We start from the raw sequence: 19,176 nt of genomic DNA, 5'->3' as shown, positions 1-19,176 counted from the left end.
AAAAGCCCGTCAAAGTTAACGCCTAACATGCAATGCCCTTATCACTGAACCACTATGGTATGGAGTACGTTTGTCGCGATTTACCGGTTGATTTTTTTAGTTGTATAGATATAGGCAAAACTCGCAATTCCGCTAGTAACCTCGGAAGAGAGTTCCGTAATCTTAGAGCAGAACTTTGATTCTATACCTGCTTCATTGGTAAGTGCGGGTAGCAACGGCACTACTTTAAGCTTGTAGAACGGCAGAAATAACACAAAGACCTAGATAGCCCAGTTGGCCTTCTTCAGTCCAGCAGAAACAATCGGTGCACGAATACGCCTCCGCAGCAGCAGCAGCAGCAGCAGCGGTAATATCGGTAGTCAATGGAAAGTAGAAAAAGAGCCTTGAATACGATTGGTAGGGAAAAAGAAGTCGAAACGGACAACCAGCCAGCGAGACACAGGTGTCAGCCTATAAGAGCTATTATTATTACTGGCGATGGATTGTGCCAGCGACGATGCACCAAGTGAGCGAGCGAATGACTAAAGTTCGCTGGAAGGTGATGGAGAAGCAGCGGCGACAAACAACAACGACAAAACGCGTCGTCGTGCTGCAAAGGAAGTCATGTCAGGGAACGAAACGGTTATCAAACCAAACTGATAAGACCGCAAATGAGTTGTAGGTGGGATGGGAAGCTGCTTGGTGTGGTGAAAAAGGATACGAGGGCTAGGAAACAACGAAACCACGTTAAATCGAAGTTACACGGGTAGCAGTATTAGTAGCAGGCAGTGGTGGGCTATGCGGGTCTCAGTCCGCAAGTAGTCTCGCCTTGATAGGGGCCTGGCGCTCGCTGATGCTGCTGCAATTTCAAGTCTGTTGTCGACTTGATTTAACGGTGAGCGGTGTGACATGAAGGATGTAAGCTGCCAACATCTCACGCCAACAAGCGGAAGCCGTGAAGCAGTCTTTGGCCGGTCTACAACTCTCTAACGTTGGTCGACTTGTCGATTTCTATCTTCCGAGGCAACAATATCCACTGTGCAAATCCCTCGGCCTCGGTTTAGAGACATTTTTCGGTTTTCTTCACCGACCTCTAATGCTCCTTACGTTCTCTCTCTTTTTCCCTTATCGTTCGGGTCGTTCGCCTGATACCAAAAGAAATTGCGGCATAGAGTCTGCGGTCCTAGAGTCTCATAGAGCCCGGCATGCCTAGGACGCATGGTGGGAATGGCCTAGTGGCTTATACGCATGTCTTGCAAATTCGTTGCTGCCGAAATACAGTCAACTGCTCTTGCCCGCCTAGCGTCTGTTAAGCTGGGTGCTTTGCTTTGCAATATACCTTTAGAATTCTCTCTTTCGCTGTTTTATATCACTGTCCACTCAATAAGGACGCATGGCACAATAATATTTGACGACAAATCGTCTCACTCAGTATATTCATAAACTCTCATTACGTTTAGAAGCGGTGGCCAAGCAGTAGCTATTCACTGTCTAGACTGTGATACGCTGCACCTGCATATGCTTCGAAACTCACGCTTGAAATCTTTTCACGCTTATGGAGTCAAGAAACGCAATTGAGTTCATTCCGACCCAGCCTATAAAATGCACGCGTAACTGGGAGCTCAAGGGAAAAGATGGTTAAGGGGCAGGTTTTAGTAGGCTTTTCCTATCCAGCAAACAAGTTTAGCAACTTTTATCAGCCCACACAGCTATGGCGGAAACGAGGTTAGATATATATTCAACTGGCAAGCCTCAATCCTTTACGTTGGGTAGTTTATTTCTTTCTTCGATGTCCCATTTAACTTGAGAAACTTGTAAGGCGTTAGAAAGAAAAACTGGAGATAAATGGTGAAAAATAATGAGAGCCAGTTTCTAATGATAAGAAAGAGCGGCATGCAACGGGTGTTTGACAGAAGCAGAAATTCCGCTAAGTTGGCCCTCCTGTCGCCGCTGTTTCTTTAAATATCCATCACAACACTGATTGAGGATACTGCCCCATTCCGCAGCAATCCGCGCGTACGTCTGTAATCTGAGCTACCTAATCAAACTGACGAACGGTAGCATGCTTCCTGAACTACCTCCAGACCACATGTCGGAAAACGTGAGGCGTAGGCGGCAAGATATATGATGCTACCGGTATACGTCGTCTGTGTGTGCGTGTTCGAGCGCGTGGGTACTCTTTGTATATTTGAGTATGTAAGTATGTTTCTCGTTTGTACATATAGCGTCTTAATAACGATGATCAGGTTACTGTATCTGATAGCCGACGACTGGGACGACGTCAAAAAATGAGACAGCTGAAGCTGCCGCTGTCGCTATTGTTGGTTCGTCATTCCCCCTCAATAGGTTCTCCAGTTACTTCAAATTAGTGAAACGAAGCGGACCAATATATGACATAGGCAATATCAAAGATGTACACAAAGAATACGGCATGGAATAGCAGTGGTACAAGCATCAGCAGTAGCTGAGGCAGTAAAATAGAAAAAGTCATAATAATAGAAAGCTTCAATGCAAATGGGCTCCAGTTTTACTCGTATTATTGGATATTTGACTTCAAACTCGGGTCTCGGCCTATCTAAAACAATGGGCCGACACTGCCTTGACTGCCTTCTTTTGATTGTTCTGCTCTGTAGGATAGTTTTTTTTAGCGGCCTACTCTCCCTACGACCTCCAGCTTGAACAGTCAGTGCAAAAGTGCAGATACAATCTTTGGTTGGCCAGCTAAAAACAGTGTACAGAAAAAGAATTGTGGGGGTAAGGTACCTCCATTTATTTTGAATGTTTTCGGCGACATCGACGACGTCCACGACATACAGCAATCGTACCATCGAGTTGGCGCTAGCACGAGCTAGTTACGTCGAGCTAGGCCCTTTTCTCGTCTGCAGCCTTAAGGAGGGAGCGATACGGCGATCGGCACAGGCTGCCTTTGAAGGCACAGCCATTGACGAAGGGAAGGCTTAGACGATAAGGAGCCAAAAGTAGTTAACAGCGAGGATGGCTGAGGGAGGGGAAGCTTTGTGCGAAGATCTGTTTCACTCTTTAATTTTTCTCCCTGGGGGGTTTGCCTCTGTTTCTTTCTCTCTCTCTACTTTTTGATTGCGAACTTACAGGCGGGACTTACGCTACCTTAGTATTCGGGTCATATCAATACATCTCCTGCCTAAGCATTCGCTGTATTATGAAATACGATGTTGTCTTTTACAGATATTATTCTCTGAGCATTTTCAGAACGTTTTGAACAATCGTTTTGAAGTACCTGAAAAATAGTTCAATCACTGAACGATCAGACTACAGCGGGTGTACTCTCTCACACAATATACATGGAATATTTGTAAGAAAATTGCGGCTTGGAGGCCGGTTTTTCAAAAAATCATCGAAAAATTTCATCGAACGCTGCGCACGTGAACGAGTATTTGCTTACATAAGGGGCTAGGAACAACATTATGTATCCTATATGCTAAACGATAACCATATTAAGAGAAATATATATATATATATATATTAATGCAGCATTATCTCTGCCGTATGTACACGTCTGTCTGTAAGATCAGTTGCCAGCTTCTGAAAACGATCACACACTCTTAAGACAGTTATATTTTGACAGTAGTAGCCAAAACGATGCATGCATTTGATCAGGTTCGCCTGTTGGAACAACATCAGCTCAATTTACAAAGAACTCCGGAAACGCTTGGTTATCAACGTGCATCTCCCAAAAGCAAACGAAATACTTGCCTTCGGGGCATTTTCACAACATTAGATAACGTTTAGCACATCTGGGAACTGGAGTATTTGCCTCCGTGATAACGAATAGATGATGAATAAATTTTATAAAGCGATTTCGCAGATATACACATAGATTATTAACCAATGGTAAAGTGGCGACAATACTAGGTGCCATTGTGGTACGTAAAGCCGCAATGCGCCATAAAGCTTCGCCAATGACATCACCACGACCAAGTAGCTAATTGATTTATGCGGGAAGCCAGGCGACATCAGCGCGCAGTTTGCAGTATGCCGATAGAAGAGGATTCAGGTCTTGCCACCTTCCTCCGTGTTGTTGGGCACAAATTGAGGTTCTACCTTGCACATTGCCCTTGGGCAATGGTAGCGTGCTTTCTGTTCTGTTCTTCTATCCCTATATCTCGTTCACTATCGCGATCGTACTGGTGGATAAGCGGGCGGAAAGGCCAAAGCTGATGATTATTGTGCCCCGTCACGACAACAAGTACTACGCTTACGATCGTTGCTACCGTCTTACCGGGTCGAAGCTAACCCACGGGCGTCTAACCGTTCACGGTAAAGCTAGACGGCTGCCGATAGAAAGCAGTCCAAATTTTACATTTAACGACTTGAGCTGGCCTTAAGGATTGAGTTACCTCCATAAAAGCAATGACTTACACAATGCGACTTATAGCAACGAATCAGTACACCCTGCGAACACGACCGGCATACAGACTAAAACTATATAAATCGTCACGAGCAACTTCTTTTCCGTTCATTAGCGGCTGACAAAATTTTTTACCAAGCTTTCTTCTGTTTACGTTTGAGCAAAAAATAAAAAAGGACGCAATGTCGTCCACCATCCAATATAAATGCGGGAATCTTGAAAACGGCAACAGCAACAATAACGCATGAACGAAAAACTCCTGTGCATACAGCTCAAGATACTTATTCACTGTCGAAACAACAGGCCTACTTCTTTTCCATGGCCTTAAATACTTTTCGCCTAGCAAACGTAAACCCTGCGAAGTTTACTGTTCTTTTATTTCCTCTAAGCACGAGCATAGAATTGCTGACAGCTAGATCGCCCGGTTCGCAGCATAACAGGGTTTGAAAATATACACGTGTAGTCGCGCGTCACTTCAGTCAGTCTAGATCGTCACCTACATCGATGCACCTCAACGATTGCCGCCCACATATAGCTGCGAGATCTAAATTTTCTCTCGCGTAGTTACGCGCAGTCCAGGCAGCTTGTACCAAAAAAATGCATACTTTACTGGTTATTGATATGGATGAGAGCGGAGATTGCTTATGTTAACGTGTCATCACACCTTTGCGCCACGACCCATTATAATGAAGTTGTGAAGTTGCAGCCCAGTGCAACAAACCATATCACATATAATACCGTTACGCGTGCATTTGGCGGTTAGACGTCAAGCGTACCCACCGTATGCCGTTCTACGGTTAATGCCCGTAGACGATTGCGGCAACGATGAGAACAACAATGTAGGTGACCGCGTTGTGTGCAAGAAGCCAAAAACGAAGTTGAAGGGGTCCCGCGGGGTTGCGGAACGTCCAAAACGGTACTGGCATTACCGGCGGGGACAGTAAGCATTATTGACTGGTGAGAATTTGGCCAGCGGTGTGTTCGAGACCAGATGGAACGGCCCTTACGTGCGGAACGAAAGGGGTCTTATGGCCACCTTAAGGAGACCCAGACGTTGAAAAGGTGAAGCCGGGTTTGCAGAAGAATTTTTGCCGGCTAGGCGCGTGGACTATATGTGTGTGCGTTGCTTAGAATTTAGGCAGCTGAGGCTTGCAGTAGCGGCCCAGTTGCTCTTGCCATCTGTTACAACTGATGCCCACCAATGTGATCAAGAGCACCCGTCGTTCGTTGATCAAAGGGTCGCTTTTTTCTTAGGCCTCCCTTTGGCCCAATTTTTTGGGGGTGTCCTAGCCTATTGTTCGAAGAAGCCACCTGAAGAGGCCACCATGAATGAAAAGATCGCTTTCGCCATTGCGACAGGAACGCTGCAACTCAGAACCAGCACAGGGGCCAACAAACGATAGGTTTTCAACGCCAGCAAGGTTGCGTTGGCGGCAGTCGTGATGATATGCACCGATCGCGTACGGTGCCCAACATATAGGCGAGACCGTGTTACAGGCTCGACAGGCTGTTAGTGCTTGCTGTAAATAAAAATAAATCCAATACATTACATAGTAATGTATCAGATGTATCGCAGAGAAGTCGAGCAGTTGAAACGGTAGAAACACTAGCGAAAGCAACAGTAGCAACGGCTGAAAAGGAAAACAAGAAAGAAATTACTTTTGCTACCTTGTTTTCATTATTATAGACCAATGATTGATGTTGATATTTTGCAGATGGCAGAATCATCTTATCGCGCGGCGATGGCGTTTGTCACTTCGACTCCCCTTGAGGAGCCGTCTCGGTCGGCGCAGATTATTTCCTCGATCTTTCCAAAAGAAGCCTTAAAGACGATAAATGTGAGACACCGTATCATGCCTGTCGCTCACTCTTGCATGGCTAATACCGTCTTCGAGGGATTTGTATCGAGAGCGGCTCGTATACTCATAAACAGGGCTAATGGAAATCCTCGTGGAGAAGTATCGGAATTCCTGTAGCCCCAAAGACACATTGCAGCGAATCTCTATATACCAGCGTTGTTCCCACTGTTCGAGTAATCTGCAGCTGGTATGGGATTTGCAGAGAGTATAGCATTACTCAACTACGCATCAGTGGATGATAGCGAGTGGCAAAAAAAGACATCTGTCTTAGATGCTAATCAAATAAACCAGTCAATAAAACAAATTATTTCGCCTCTATCCATAACATAAATAGAACACTTTTATCGTATACTTATCTTAAAATTCTCCTGAGGTCTCAGTCTGTCAGCACAGTAGCCATAATTTACGAAAGGACACGGAGAAGAGATTAAGTAAGTACAATAATAACAGCGTTTTTTTTCATTACGTATCTGTATTAACAACGACCAAGTGCTGTGATAGCAACACATTGAAGAAGAGGGAAGAAATGAACAACGCAGGTAGGCGTAGTTGAGAGCACTAACCTATTCCGTTTTTCCATAAAAGTACGAGCGTCGACCGGCGTGTGGAACTCGCCAGCCTCGAGACTAGACCTCCAAAACGTAGTTTTGTCGCGCCAACCCTCTTACTGTCAGCCTTCCGTGACCAACGGCTCTTCAGCATTTCCTGGGAACAGTACCACCAAGACCAACGTCTATTCGAAGCGTTGGTTCTCCTGGTTAGGTTGGTATTACCAGAACCTGGTGCCTGACTACGCTTCGTTTTCACATGTCTATCGATCGGCCGACTGGCCAAGCTTTCTTCACTCATCTACTTCCACACTTCCATAGTTGATGGAAGTAAAGGTATACTTTTTTTATATGTCGTCGTAAGTCTTCACAACGTTCTTTCTTCCGTCTCTTACGCGAACTGGTATGAACGAGCAAAAAGAACAGCAAACGAGGCTTAAGAAGGTCGGTCGACTCGTTGCTGGCAGTTTTCGCCTCACTGTCGCGGCCGATTTTACTTACGAGCGACCACTGGCCTGATGCTTGTTCAACGACGAAAAGCAATGAATAACGCCTAGCTAATATAGATTCGTCCACTTTTTGGTGTGCCTGTGTATTGACAATTGTTTCTCACCTTGAGGTAGCGACTGACTGCATGACCCGTCGAAGAAAAAGAGAAATCGGGCCTTTTTGCAATTGTCTATAAAACTTATCATTTCGTTGCTGGTTTCGTTTCACTTTGTATCTGCACTAGAAGCGTAGCGGCAGTTGAAATTGTGCCTTGAAGCTGGTGTGCTTTTATGTCACTCCACAGGTGCCGAGAGAATTCGGCCGTTCCGCCACTTAACAATCACTTGGTTAGCTTGGAGCAAAGAGGAGGACTGCGGAGGCAACTGTGGGTCGAATCTGTGCTATTATTCGAATCTTGCCTTATTGTAGCCCTATGACGGCCACTGCTGCTACGATGTCCGCTGCTTTGGCTCGACGGGTGCGATGGGTTCCCATCGTGAGTACCGTATCTATATAACGAAAAGGGTCTACGGGTAATGCAGACGCTCGAGCTATACGGTTCGGGGCTTGTCTGGGGTGCTTTTAGGTGAAACGGAAAGCGACGACGTAGGAAAGTCTGAAAAAAGTAGTCGTGGTTGGACGGGAATAAAACTGAAACGGTTCAGAGATTGTCGAAGAATAAAGGTGCGAGGATAGTCTTGAGGCTGCGGGTGATGGACGGGTGGTAGAGGCAGACTGCGTACCGCTCCTCATGCTAAACGAGTCAAGCTGAACTACTGACCGCCAACAGCCGACCGCTAAGAGACGCCCAGCGCCTTCAACTGCGCTCGTTGCCAGAAGGCTAATTTCGTCGGACTGACTGCCTTCTTGTCCTGTTCCCTGCCTTTTTTCCTTGCTCAACTCCATGCATTTCATCTGCTTCTCTGGCTAGTATCCGTCTTTTCGCTCCGTCCTCAGCTAAAGGTTCAGAGTCCGCAAATCCTACAAACATACACCGCTTTTTGTGTGTCTAACGTACAGCAAGGGTAGCAGCAGAGCGCATAATGAAAAGAAAGTATATGGATCACCAATCGATCAGAAAAACAAAGAGCCGAAGACGAAAAAGTTACGTCGACTGAAGCCCGCACGACCCAGGCCTGGCCCAAGACGAACGGATCTCCGATACGAGATGAGCGTACAAGACCCCGTTGTCGGAAAAGGAAAAACAGAAAATACAAGTGAACTACACCACCAAGCCGGCCCCTTGCCCTCCGGGCATCAACGGAATGAACGCAAAGCAATGAACAAAGCAACATATTTTTTTCGGATTCACTAAAAACCAACGCTCAGTGTGGGGGGCGAGGGGGAGCGAATCCGTCGCACTTTCAAATTAATGTTCCTCAACACATCCCGAGGAAGGATTCTTGAATTCCACTGGAAGGGCTCGTGACTAGCAGCTTCAAGGGCGACAGCAACAGCAGAGCGTTCGATAGCAGCGGTTCGACAAAGCGGACTTCTGCATCGAGTATATGCATGTATAGTGTAAAAGAACTAGACTGCTCTTGCGGGCTTCAGCCTCCAGCCCGCCAAGTCTCCAGTGCAAAGCACAGTTGGTCCGTCTAATTAATTTGAAATTTTCACTCAGGTGCTTCATTTTGCGAGCAAACATTGTGCTGCTTAATCCGTGGAATAAACTGAAGCATCTGTTATGAAGATCTCCTACTTTGTGCGCGGCAGTCATGTAAGCCCGAGATCGCGCGTTGCGGGACATCCAAATAAGGCTACTAATATTTTGTCCAATCTCTTGAGATCCAGATCTGTTGCTATTTGAGGACATTTAAGACAATAGTTATTAAGAGTACTCGTCTTTAAGCGGTGTGCTTAATCGGGAGGCGTACTCCAAAGGCGTGCATCTCCAAACGTTGAAGACTATGTTTTATGTATGACCGCACCGGAGAAATTAAAATTCTTGTTTGTCAAATTGAACGTATGTCTTACTTAATGCTTAACTATGCAAGAGCTTCTAACTTACAAGAAATCGCCCGTGTACCGGCGTAAGCTTACACTTAGGATGCCGCCATGTCGATGTTAGTGACAAAAACGCGAAAGAACCTTCAAGCTCTCGCATATATTTAGTCCGTTTTGCGGTAAATCTCTGCACTGGTACTGTGTCGCGAAAGCAGATCTTCGCAAACAAACTTCTAATAGACAGACGGTCAAAATTGCGTTTTCAAAGCAAACCGCATATCATCTAAAACTGTATTTTTCTCGGTATTCTCCAACGCAGCTAAGCTAAATTGAAGTTAGCCTAAATTATTCAAGATTTAATATTTTTCACATCCTTTTTAAATATTTTTATACGATTTTGTGTCACGTTGCTGATGATTAGCTACACTCGGATGTGCTTGTTTAACTTTGGGTTAGTAAAGAAATACAAATCAAGCACAGTGTACAATAAGGTGTTCCGCTAACTAGAAAAAGAGACCCAACATCAGGTACAAACAAGGAAAAACTCTGTTCGCTTGTAGATCGGGGGGAAGATCTCGCATATGCGGGTGCTAAGCCGTGTCTACCAGTTAAGTTGCCAGCGTCACGGACGCTGTAATTTTAAATGGAGCGCGCGAGATGACATACGCCAACTGGGCAAAATTGTAATAGGTAGGTTGAGATGACTGTGTTGACGATACGAGTAACTGATATTTAAGCGAGGGAAGGGGGAGAGTACTGTCGTATTAGTTGAATATCAGTTATTTTCACATGCTCTATGTTTCCCTCTTCGGCATTTAGAAAACTCTATAAGGAAGAAGACTTTCAGACCACGCGTCCATTACCATGAAACAAGGATGAGGGCATACAAGAAACGGGAAAGTTCCGAGAAATTGAGGTCAACATTGAGAGAAATTGAGGGGTACGTCTCCACCTACATAAAAGACGTGAGCGAAGTTCGGGGCAGCTCATAACGTCGATGGTACGGTATTTCGAGTCGTAACTATTGTAGTGGTCATGTGACTTTCGCATAACACGCATTCGCTAACCATTATTGCTATCGCCTCTCGTGATTGACTCTCGATGTACAAGGCTATCTCATCTTGTCGCAATCTTACCCCTCGGGCTCTGCCCATCAGCGATCTTTCTCCTAGATAGAACCTTTCTACCAGCCCTACCCTATTGTAGATGGTTCTCAGCAGACTGCCAGAACTGCCAGAGTAAAGATATCCAGTCGTTCGCAGTCGCCGCAAACGGGTCGTTGCTCATGCGCAGCGGTTATCGTTTAACAAACTCCAGGACTTTATACCCACAGTAACTACCCAGGCGTTTCAATTATTTAGCAACAGGCCAATTATCCGCTTCATGCGCAAGTACACCGCTTATCTTCTAACACTAGATCTGCAAACGGTTTCGTCTGCACGACAGTGCCCTTTCCCGACAAAGCCTCCATTATAAGCACCACCATTGAATAACCTGTCCCCTTATCTAGACTTGCTGATGACGAGTTGCTGCTCTTGATGAAAGCCACTTATTTGTTTTACCCCAACCTCAGTTTGTTCGTTGGGGGCCAACAATCAAAGAATCCTGGTTTACGTCAGTTAGCCACTGATGATTATCTGTATACATATTTTAAACAATATTTTAAATCCTCATAAAGAAGGAGCCCCGAAGACATGTTTTCATGCGTCGTTATCACCGTACGTCAATAGCCTTGTCCTTACGTAAAGCCCTAATTGTTGTTTGGTTTCATATCTCGTTCTAATCATTAGTCAGTTAACATTAACCTAGACAAACAACCGGTTTCTTACCACATACAACAATGACGCTACAGCTAATGGCATTTATTGTATGCTATCATTTCATGGCAAGAGTTTCTTTACTTGCGAACGACAGCGTCACTTCGTGTTAAACTTTTGTGTCATTCTATGAAAAGCAAGATGGTCCAAGATATTTATGATTATGAATGGTAGGCCAGCAGGCGACGCATCCCGACGCAGCCAGCCAACTCTGGCCCCTAACCCAACTTTGCCAGGTTAGAAGGCAGACGTCAAGATCCCTCCTCTGAAAGGCGCAATCTAGCCTGAAAAAATGTGAAGTCAAGCCCTAGCCTGTCTGGTCCGCAGGAATGGCACCTTCAATCGACTGATTATAATCCGGTCAACCAAGAAGAGCGAATATTAGGCCCTATTAGGAAGAAAGCCTTAAGCCGAGAGTCGTAGGCTCTTTTCTCTGGAAAAGTAGCTGCTTCGCAAGCGCCGATTTCTATCTTATATGTCTCGTGGATTCTCTGCTTACGCTGTGGCTTCTGAGATTTGTATTATTTCTCTTGATATCTGTTGTGAGCATATTAACCTAATGGTCTCGACCATCTCCTGCAAGCTCCCTCAAGAAAAACAGCATGAGATTTTGGCACATAATCGGAACCATTAAACACCAATAACCCTACCAAAGGACTATCGCCTATAGCTCAGCAGACAATTACCCCTCAAGGCAAGCATATCGGACATCGTAACCTCTTCCCTTTGTTTCTGGACCTTCGCACGCTTATCCGGGACGTCAAGATGAAACTGTTAGCGAGTCCGTTGTCTGCTTTCGTAAATGCAAGAGCGCGGGGGTCCTTGTATTGTGGCCTTTTATTGGATTTTGGTCACTCTTAGTTTATATTAGCACCGTGGCTGAGCGCACAACAAGTTCTGCCTAATCATATCTACTGGCAATTTTATTACTCTTACAGCTACCATAGGACTGCGCTAATTAGCAGCGTAAGCGCAGAAGTACGGCCCTTACAACGTCGGTATTTCTTCCGTTTTCATCATCGGTGTCGCACCTGTTGTACCCTGACACTATACCTCGCTTGGTTTCGTCCTTAAACGTTTTAGATCTTTCCTTATTTAATGGCTCTTTTTGTCTCTATCTACTTCATCTTCATCCCCTCTCGAGCCAGGGATTCAATATTGCGTATGAACACCTAGTTTTAGAGTTATATGAATCGAATTATGTTATTATTACTATATTATTGAATCATTATTATGTTAATCGAATGTGGCAATAGAAAAAATGATTAGTAAATATCAAAGGTCGTATGTCGGTCGGCAAGCCATAGAAACTGCATAGAGCAATTAAAGTGAACTGGCCGTTGAAACGTATTGAAGTTCCACTCACCTGTGATACTCCGTCGAATATTTCGAGGTCGGTTTGATCGACAAAGGTGTGAGGGAAGTAGACCTCAAGCGCGTGAATTCCCACGTCCTCGGGCCAACCCCCGGCACCTCCGGCTGCCAACTGGGGTACGCCTCCGCTGCAGTCTCCAATTCTTCCGCTCATCTTGTTGGTGCCGCTGATGCTGTCGTTTATTATTTGGAATATCCTTGAAATATGTTTATCGTTCCGAAATGCTAATATAGATTTTACCTTTTTCAAGTAGCCGTAATATGCGTTTGATATATGGCTGGTCTGGCTGAGAAGAGATCAACCGTGATCGTAGCTGATAGCTACTTATGTGTGACCATTCGATCTGATGACACGAAACAGACAACAATGCTTGCGGCGTCAAATTATCTTTCAGATAAAGATCAGTAGTGGTTGAAGGAGCTTGATTGCTTCTCTTTGTCTGGTCTGGATGTGAGAGAGCGGGAACTGCCGTTGTCACTGGAGTTGTTACTGCTGATGATGCTAAAATAAGAGCTTTTTTATTCTCCAGATCGCCAAACAGGTAGAAAGATGAACCGCGATTGATCTGGTGGTACCTCGAAGGGCCTTCGAGGGTCTTCAACTTCACGGGGTCGACGATAAGACTAACGGTACTAACAATGTTACTTCATCAACGGTCGGCTGTGACGACGCTCTGCCCACGGTGATCTATAATTAACCATACCACAGAAACAGATAATAATACAAAATGATGAAGAGATGAAGAGGTAAGTGCATACAGAGTTAATAGTAAGAGTATTGAATTCGTTAATTGTCGAGGGTTAAATTGGCTTGAGTGCCGCAAGTCCCACGTATACAAGGCGCGTTTAAAACAGTTGGCTTTTAGGAAATTCATGTAGTTTTTATTGTTTTTTAAGCACACAGGGGCAGTCGTAAGGCCAATTAAAGCGAATGAACATATCCAATGCCTGACAGGCTCGTATCTTCGAACGGATTAACAATAGTTACAGCGAAATGAAATAGCTGATTTACGATAAGGACACACACTGGTAAAGCTTTCTTCTAGGACGACGACAAAAGACGAGTCTCGAGTAGGCGCAGGGTATGCGTATATATTCTGGAAAAATTCATAACTGTATTACTGTGATAGGACACCACGTAACAACGACACGAACCTGCTATTGTAGATTCATAATGGACGAATTAATTGTTTTGCGAGCGCCGCATCTGAAGCGATCAGGAAGTAGTTGTTAATCAGGCACAGGCTTAACTTGTAGACCTGCTGTAAATCTATTCTTGACATACTACTTGTTTAATGATTTTTCTCTTTAGTTATGTTCTCAAGAAATTTTTTGTAGGGATTGATATCTTTAAGCGCCGATACCTCTCAACGGGCAGTAGTGCCTGTGGGAGCGTAAGGACCTTTATATTTATATTTATATATGCTATTTTAGGTATACTACAAATACTAATGCATGGAAGGCTAAAATGAGGAAAACAATTTTTCTGTGGTTCAGAATGACACCGCCCCACCGATTATCGCTATAATTGATGAAATTCATTATACTTACATCGTGGTGCGAATATAATTTACCTTATTTTATACGTAAAAATAATGAAGCTATTTTAACTACACTTCTAATTGAAAACAGAAACTACTATATGATGGTTCGTAGAACTGCAGCTAGCTTCGTTTGTAATGTTTCTAGGCTTAGGAATAATAGCTTGTTTTTATATTTATTTTTTTGTATGAATTTCTGTATTTCGATTAATTTGTTTGCCTCTACTGCACAGTAGTTATTAGTTGTAGACTGGATTCACATTTTCTGTGCGTCCTAGATATTTTTATGATGTTCTTCACCTCTTCGACCATTCTCGTAGTCGTGGCATTCGTAGTCCTTCAAAACGCTATTCCCGGCGTCTGACAGGAATTGGGACCCGCAGTTTTTTTTACCCTACTACGAGCCTTCTAACGTCAACAATGCGGACTTCCACACGCCTCCCTGGTCCATTTCTTCCCAGATTGACAAGGACTAGAGAGCCTACCCTGATGCAAACCGCCATGAGCTATCACTGTGGTTCAATATCTCGACCACACATGTGTCGGCGTGCGTCGCCGCAGGAATCCGGCGACAACATTCGCTGTCGCTTCTCTTCTTCTTCTTGATAGATGCCAGCAAATCTGTCCAAGAACGAGTCATGGTAGAAGTTAGGAGGGTACTCTGGATGATTTTCTGATGAGCGTAGTTTGATGATGCTTCGGCGTTGGGACACACGCTTCTTACACTTGCTTGCCATACGCTTCTCTCCATTGTCCTCCGGCTTCTCGCAGACAGGCTGTTCATGTAACTGTATTCATCTATCTATTCACTCAGGACCATGAATTCCGACTTTTCCAAGTAGTCTTCCTTGCTAGTTCAGCGTACAGGTGTGGCATAGATTCCAAACCAATAGGGTCCTTTTTTCAATCGAGAAACCATACAGCTAACGACGTGTGCACGCCGTTCATTTGCTGGCGCTATTCGAATGCTCCATTCGAATGCACTGTATCAGTTCGTTCCGTAAGAACGTCTTAGACTTCAGCTACACGGAGGACATAGACATGTGTGGTACAATTACGTTGGCTGCCAGCAACATAAGACTGCTCATTTGCATTTACCTCTAAGATACGACAACTTACTACCAAGCCAGTGCCTGATTGAGCCACTGTTTTTCTCTTGGCTAGCAGTATATCACGGCTTTTCTTCGTCAAAGTAAGCTTCTCCTGCAGCTCTCAGCCGGCGATCATCCATTATTCTTCTCCCCAAAATCCCCTAGCGGTACTCTAGCCGATGTTTCTAACATTTCAAACCTGCATCGCTGGATCGCTCTATTTGTTTTTTCCCACTTCGTATTATGCCCATTCAGTTCTGCGTGATGAGAGTGACAACAACTTTCTTCCCATCGAGAGGGGCCAAGAACAACGCAAGAAGGGCCGAGTAAGGGCGAGAATACACGAGATGAACCAATAAGACAGCTTTCGGCCCTACGTTGAAAACGTTAAACAAGAGCAATCCTATCCACACGACTCAGTCGCACACGACAACCAACACCACCCCTTCAGGCTCTCGAATCATAATAAAAAGGACATATCTAAATAGCAGATGCGGGCGTCTAGTTGTTCGCCACAGATAAAGCTGGCAAAAGGGCTAAAGGGAGAGGAGGAACCGAGAAAGGCCACGGAACAAGCATACAGGAGAAAAGTTACATGAAGAGGACGGACAATGAATGAGAGCATAAGAATGAGCAGGAGATGGTATGGAATTTGTATTAGGATCGAAACGGCGAAGAAAGAACTAATGAGGCATAGTAAAAAAACAGGAAACGACCAATGAGACGTCGCCAACTGCGGCAGAGATTGCAAATTCGAGGGAAAAATTAAAACACGATAGACGGCCAGTTAAAAGCCTTCTTCTGTGGATGTGGAAGGAAAAGTAATCTACAGTCAGACGGGTCCGTGCTGTCGTTTAGTCAGCAGAACCGCGGAGAAAATGGGACTGTCAAAAAACAGGCCGTTTGGCCTAACTCTACTCATGTATCTTTCTATCTGATTTTTTCAACCTTCGCGGCCATTGATACAGAAATACTCGGCACAGTTTAGCATGAAACCATGACACTGACATTATCAAAAATGTTATTGCGTTTCTTTGCCGACACCAAACTGATTCATATCCATCTAAAATTGCTCGTGTAGGTATTCGCATACACGTCTTCTTTCAGAGGGATTGAAAATAAAGCTCTTTATTCTGTTAATTCATACATGTTGTTTATATCAAAAAGGTTTGGCTTTTTGCTCGCACTATTGCTGTGCTTCTGCTTTTTGTTATTAGTGTCCTAGCACGGATAGCAAAGGCGATATTATGTCACTGCCTCTAGACAGACAGAGCAAGGCATGTGCAAGACGGATAAACGGTCCATCCGTATGCTTCTGTACAGGTAACCCCTAACTAATTTTGCATCCTGTTAGGATTGCGATTATTGCAACAGTGGATGAAGCCAGGATGGAGGAGAATGTGCTAACGCTTTTTTCACGAAAGGAACAGACAAGGAGCGACAGGTCTGCTCAGTGAAAGCAGATCGACCGATGGTCGGACAGACAACCTCTGCTTGTTGCGAAAACGAAGATCATTCGGGGTCCCAGTTCGACCGCGTTGTGCTTTAGACAAAGAGAATGATCACCATGCAGTAGCGGTAGCGGTAGCAGCAACTTGCAAAAAAGTGCAAGCGAAAGACCTACCACTCCATTCGCCTTTAGCGTTACTGGCATTACCCCCATCGTCCTTTTCCGCTAGGACCTACTGTGCTTAAAGCGGCTGCTACGACTTGTTCTCTGCTAGATCTAGGGGGCCGCCAGCTAGCCGTCAGCCTCTTTTGTCCAAACGGGTCCCTCTGCCACTTTCTCTAGATAGACAGTCATGCTTCTATGGCCTAAAGACAGCTGTGCAGTCTTGTACTCGTGTCGATAACGGTCACTGTGCCGTTAGTCAGCCACTGGCAGTCCATGTCCGACAGTCCGTTTTGGTCCTTCATTCCAGTCGGCAGTCGGCTATCACTGTGTCACATAGTACGATTGTTCTATGAGGCACCAGGACAACAAAGCAGGATAACAATGACGTACAAATAGTGTTTCATTATCCAAAAGGACTAGGAGTACAGGGCCACGCGGCGCATAGCTTAGGATTCGTATAAGCTAGTCCGGTAAGTCGTAACAGGTTTGTTTCAATCCGCTTGTCAGAAAATAGTCAGGAAGCTTGCGCCCTGGCAATGCAGTTGAGCGTGCTCTTCAAATTTCAATCTTTTTAGGATTTACGGCTCTTTAGTTCCTTTTCCAGATTGTAAGCAACGCGAGTACCTAGCTGCCTATGGTGAGTCCATTTTACCTCTGTCTCGTACTTTCACATTACCTCACATAAACCAGCGGGTGTATTAGTGTAGTAACAAATCTAAAGGGACGTTACTCGGTATAACTAGTTAATACAAGCTTACTTTAAACACATGTCCATTACATCTCGCTGTTACTTAATGATCGAACATAAGGTAAGCGACGGTCTCGAATTCCAAAAGATTTATCCGTCGAGTAATCATGAAATTTTGAATAAGGGGTCTGTCTTTTCTAGGTTCACCTTTTTAGTCCGCACCTTTTCCACCTCTCTTTCTGTTTAGGTCGATCGCTTTCCCTTCTGTCTTTTCACGTTCTGAAAGAGGTAAGAGTTGCAAAAATAGTGCTGGATCGCTCGCAATCTCAATCGTCTATGCAAAATTCTCCGCCCCGTCAGCGGGACGACGGCCCCGGACGTCTGTTCCCATTTGCTTCCGAGGAAAGCACGCATCCTTTGCGCCAGCCGAGGGCTTCGCTGACGCTCAAATAGACGAAAGTGATTTATGACAAGAACCAGAAGTGTGCACTTGTGTTCGTTTCGTGACATGTGCTTCACCCACGCTCGGAGTTGGCTTGGGTCGAGCTGATTGTCTTAACGTTCGCTACGAATGTTAGTTATGAACTAGCAAAAGATCTACGAACATTTTGAATGACGATGCCAATGTCAAACTTTAACCGATCAACGATAAGATGTCTGTAGAATCTGCTTTTAGCTATAAATACCCGCGTATAGCAATGAACATAACTCTGTTCAACTGTTGACCGACAAGGAGGCGGTGGGCTTTGTCACAGGCACCATCGCAAAGGAGTATTTGCCAACTATTTCAAATTCGAATAACGCTGTGAATTCTTACAATAACAATGACAGCGGTAATATAATTTGACGAAAAGATAGGCAGTGTGCAAACTATAGCATGCTGCCAGTACTAAAAAGATGATAACTGTTGTTAGGTCTACGGTAATCATTTTAGGTTTTTACTATCGGGAGCCGGACATGACGCATCCTATAGGAGCAAACCGGCTCTCGCTTCGTCACACTTGGACAGATTCGAATGTACAACGAGTTATATCGTAGAGCAGAATTTGGTACTCGCAGCAGGTAAGGCGTTCAGTGCAACAGGATGCTAGGCTCATAGAGCTCGAACCGCATTCCACGTGGAACGTACTGACAAGTCGTAGTAGTTGGAAAAGTTATAGTTTTCATATACTTGCCCATAGCGGTTTACTGGAATAACTCTAATACGGACGAACTCTCCGCTCGCTCCCCGCCTACCGTTTGTTTACGACCCGACGAATCCTTCCTATACAATGAGTAAGCACAAGACGTGTGCCTGCTTATCCGCCCATATATAGATACACACATACACCGATGTTTACATATTTCAATACTGGCACGTACAAGATTCACAGCTGTGGCCTGCGATGTTAGCTCTCTTTTTTACACAAACACATCTACACTGGAACAGTTTCGTCAGGACCTAGTGGAACTGAAGCTGTCCTGACTAATCAGTGCTAGTGACAGTGGTATAAATCAGTTGCTCGAAGGTTCACAGGACAGCCCACTAGCTTAACAGGACTTACCAGGACACCGTGTTATGCATCAGGCTAGAGGTAAGCGCCAGGATGTGCAAGCGGTCATCGGTGGACATCGGTCACAGCCAACGACTCATGTTGTTGGCAGCCTAACACTCAACCGCAGCTATCTCATTCAATCCATCTCGTTTGAATGTCAGTGCGGTTATGAAATATGTTTGTGTATATGTACAACGAACAAGGGGGCGTTGTCAAGGTTTGATGACGAAACAGGCACCCTTCTCTTCCGATATGCACAAATAGGAATATCCATGGGTAGTAGACACAATCATTATAAAGACCACT

General features: G+C 44.8%; 2 protein-coding genes across 16 annotated transcripts in view; one reads left to right on the top strand and one right to left on the bottom strand.

Annotated features, from left to right (window-relative positions):
• LOC111270940 (uncharacterized) overlaps positions 1–6,545 on the top strand; it is a 39,106-nt gene extending 32,561 nt beyond the window's left edge. For 6 of the 9 annotated variants that reach the window (XM_086972703.1, XM_086972706.1, XM_086972704.1 and 3 more), the window contains exon 3: positions 6,082–6,540. In XM_086972703.1, the coding sequence (XP_086828829.1) occupies positions 6,082–6,342 (261 nt within the window). In that variant the 3' untranslated portion in view covers positions 6,343–6,540. Of the gene's footprint in view, positions 1–1,985; positions 2,176–6,081 lie in introns of all 9 variants that reach the window. The other 3 variants (XR_015315124.1, XR_015315123.1, XM_086972707.1) reach the window with 2 other exon arrangements.
• Positions 1–19,176, bottom strand: part of Hmgs (hydroxymethylglutaryl-CoA synthase) — a 130,402-nt gene that overhangs the window by 41,907 nt on the left and 69,319 nt on the right. For 6 of the 7 annotated variants that reach the window (XM_022851429.2, XM_022851427.2, XM_022851424.2 and 3 more), the window contains one exon: positions 12,393–13,088. In XM_022851429.2, the coding sequence (XP_022707164.1) occupies positions 12,393–12,554 (162 nt within the window). In that variant the 5' untranslated portion in view covers positions 12,555–13,088. Of the gene's footprint in view, positions 1–12,392; positions 13,089–13,555; positions 16,104–19,176 lie in introns of those variants that run through there. The other variant, XM_022851428.2, reaches the window with a different exon arrangement.

Source organism: Varroa jacobsoni, unplaced genomic scaffold (genome assembly GCF_002532875.2).
Source record: "Varroa jacobsoni isolate VJ856 unplaced genomic scaffold, vjacob_1.0 contig00207, whole genome shotgun sequence".
NCBI lineage: Eukaryota > Metazoa > Arthropoda > Arachnida > Mesostigmata > Varroidae > Varroa > Varroa jacobsoni.
Note: the sequence above shows the minus strand (reverse complement) of the source record. Positions and strands in the feature narration are given on the sequence as shown.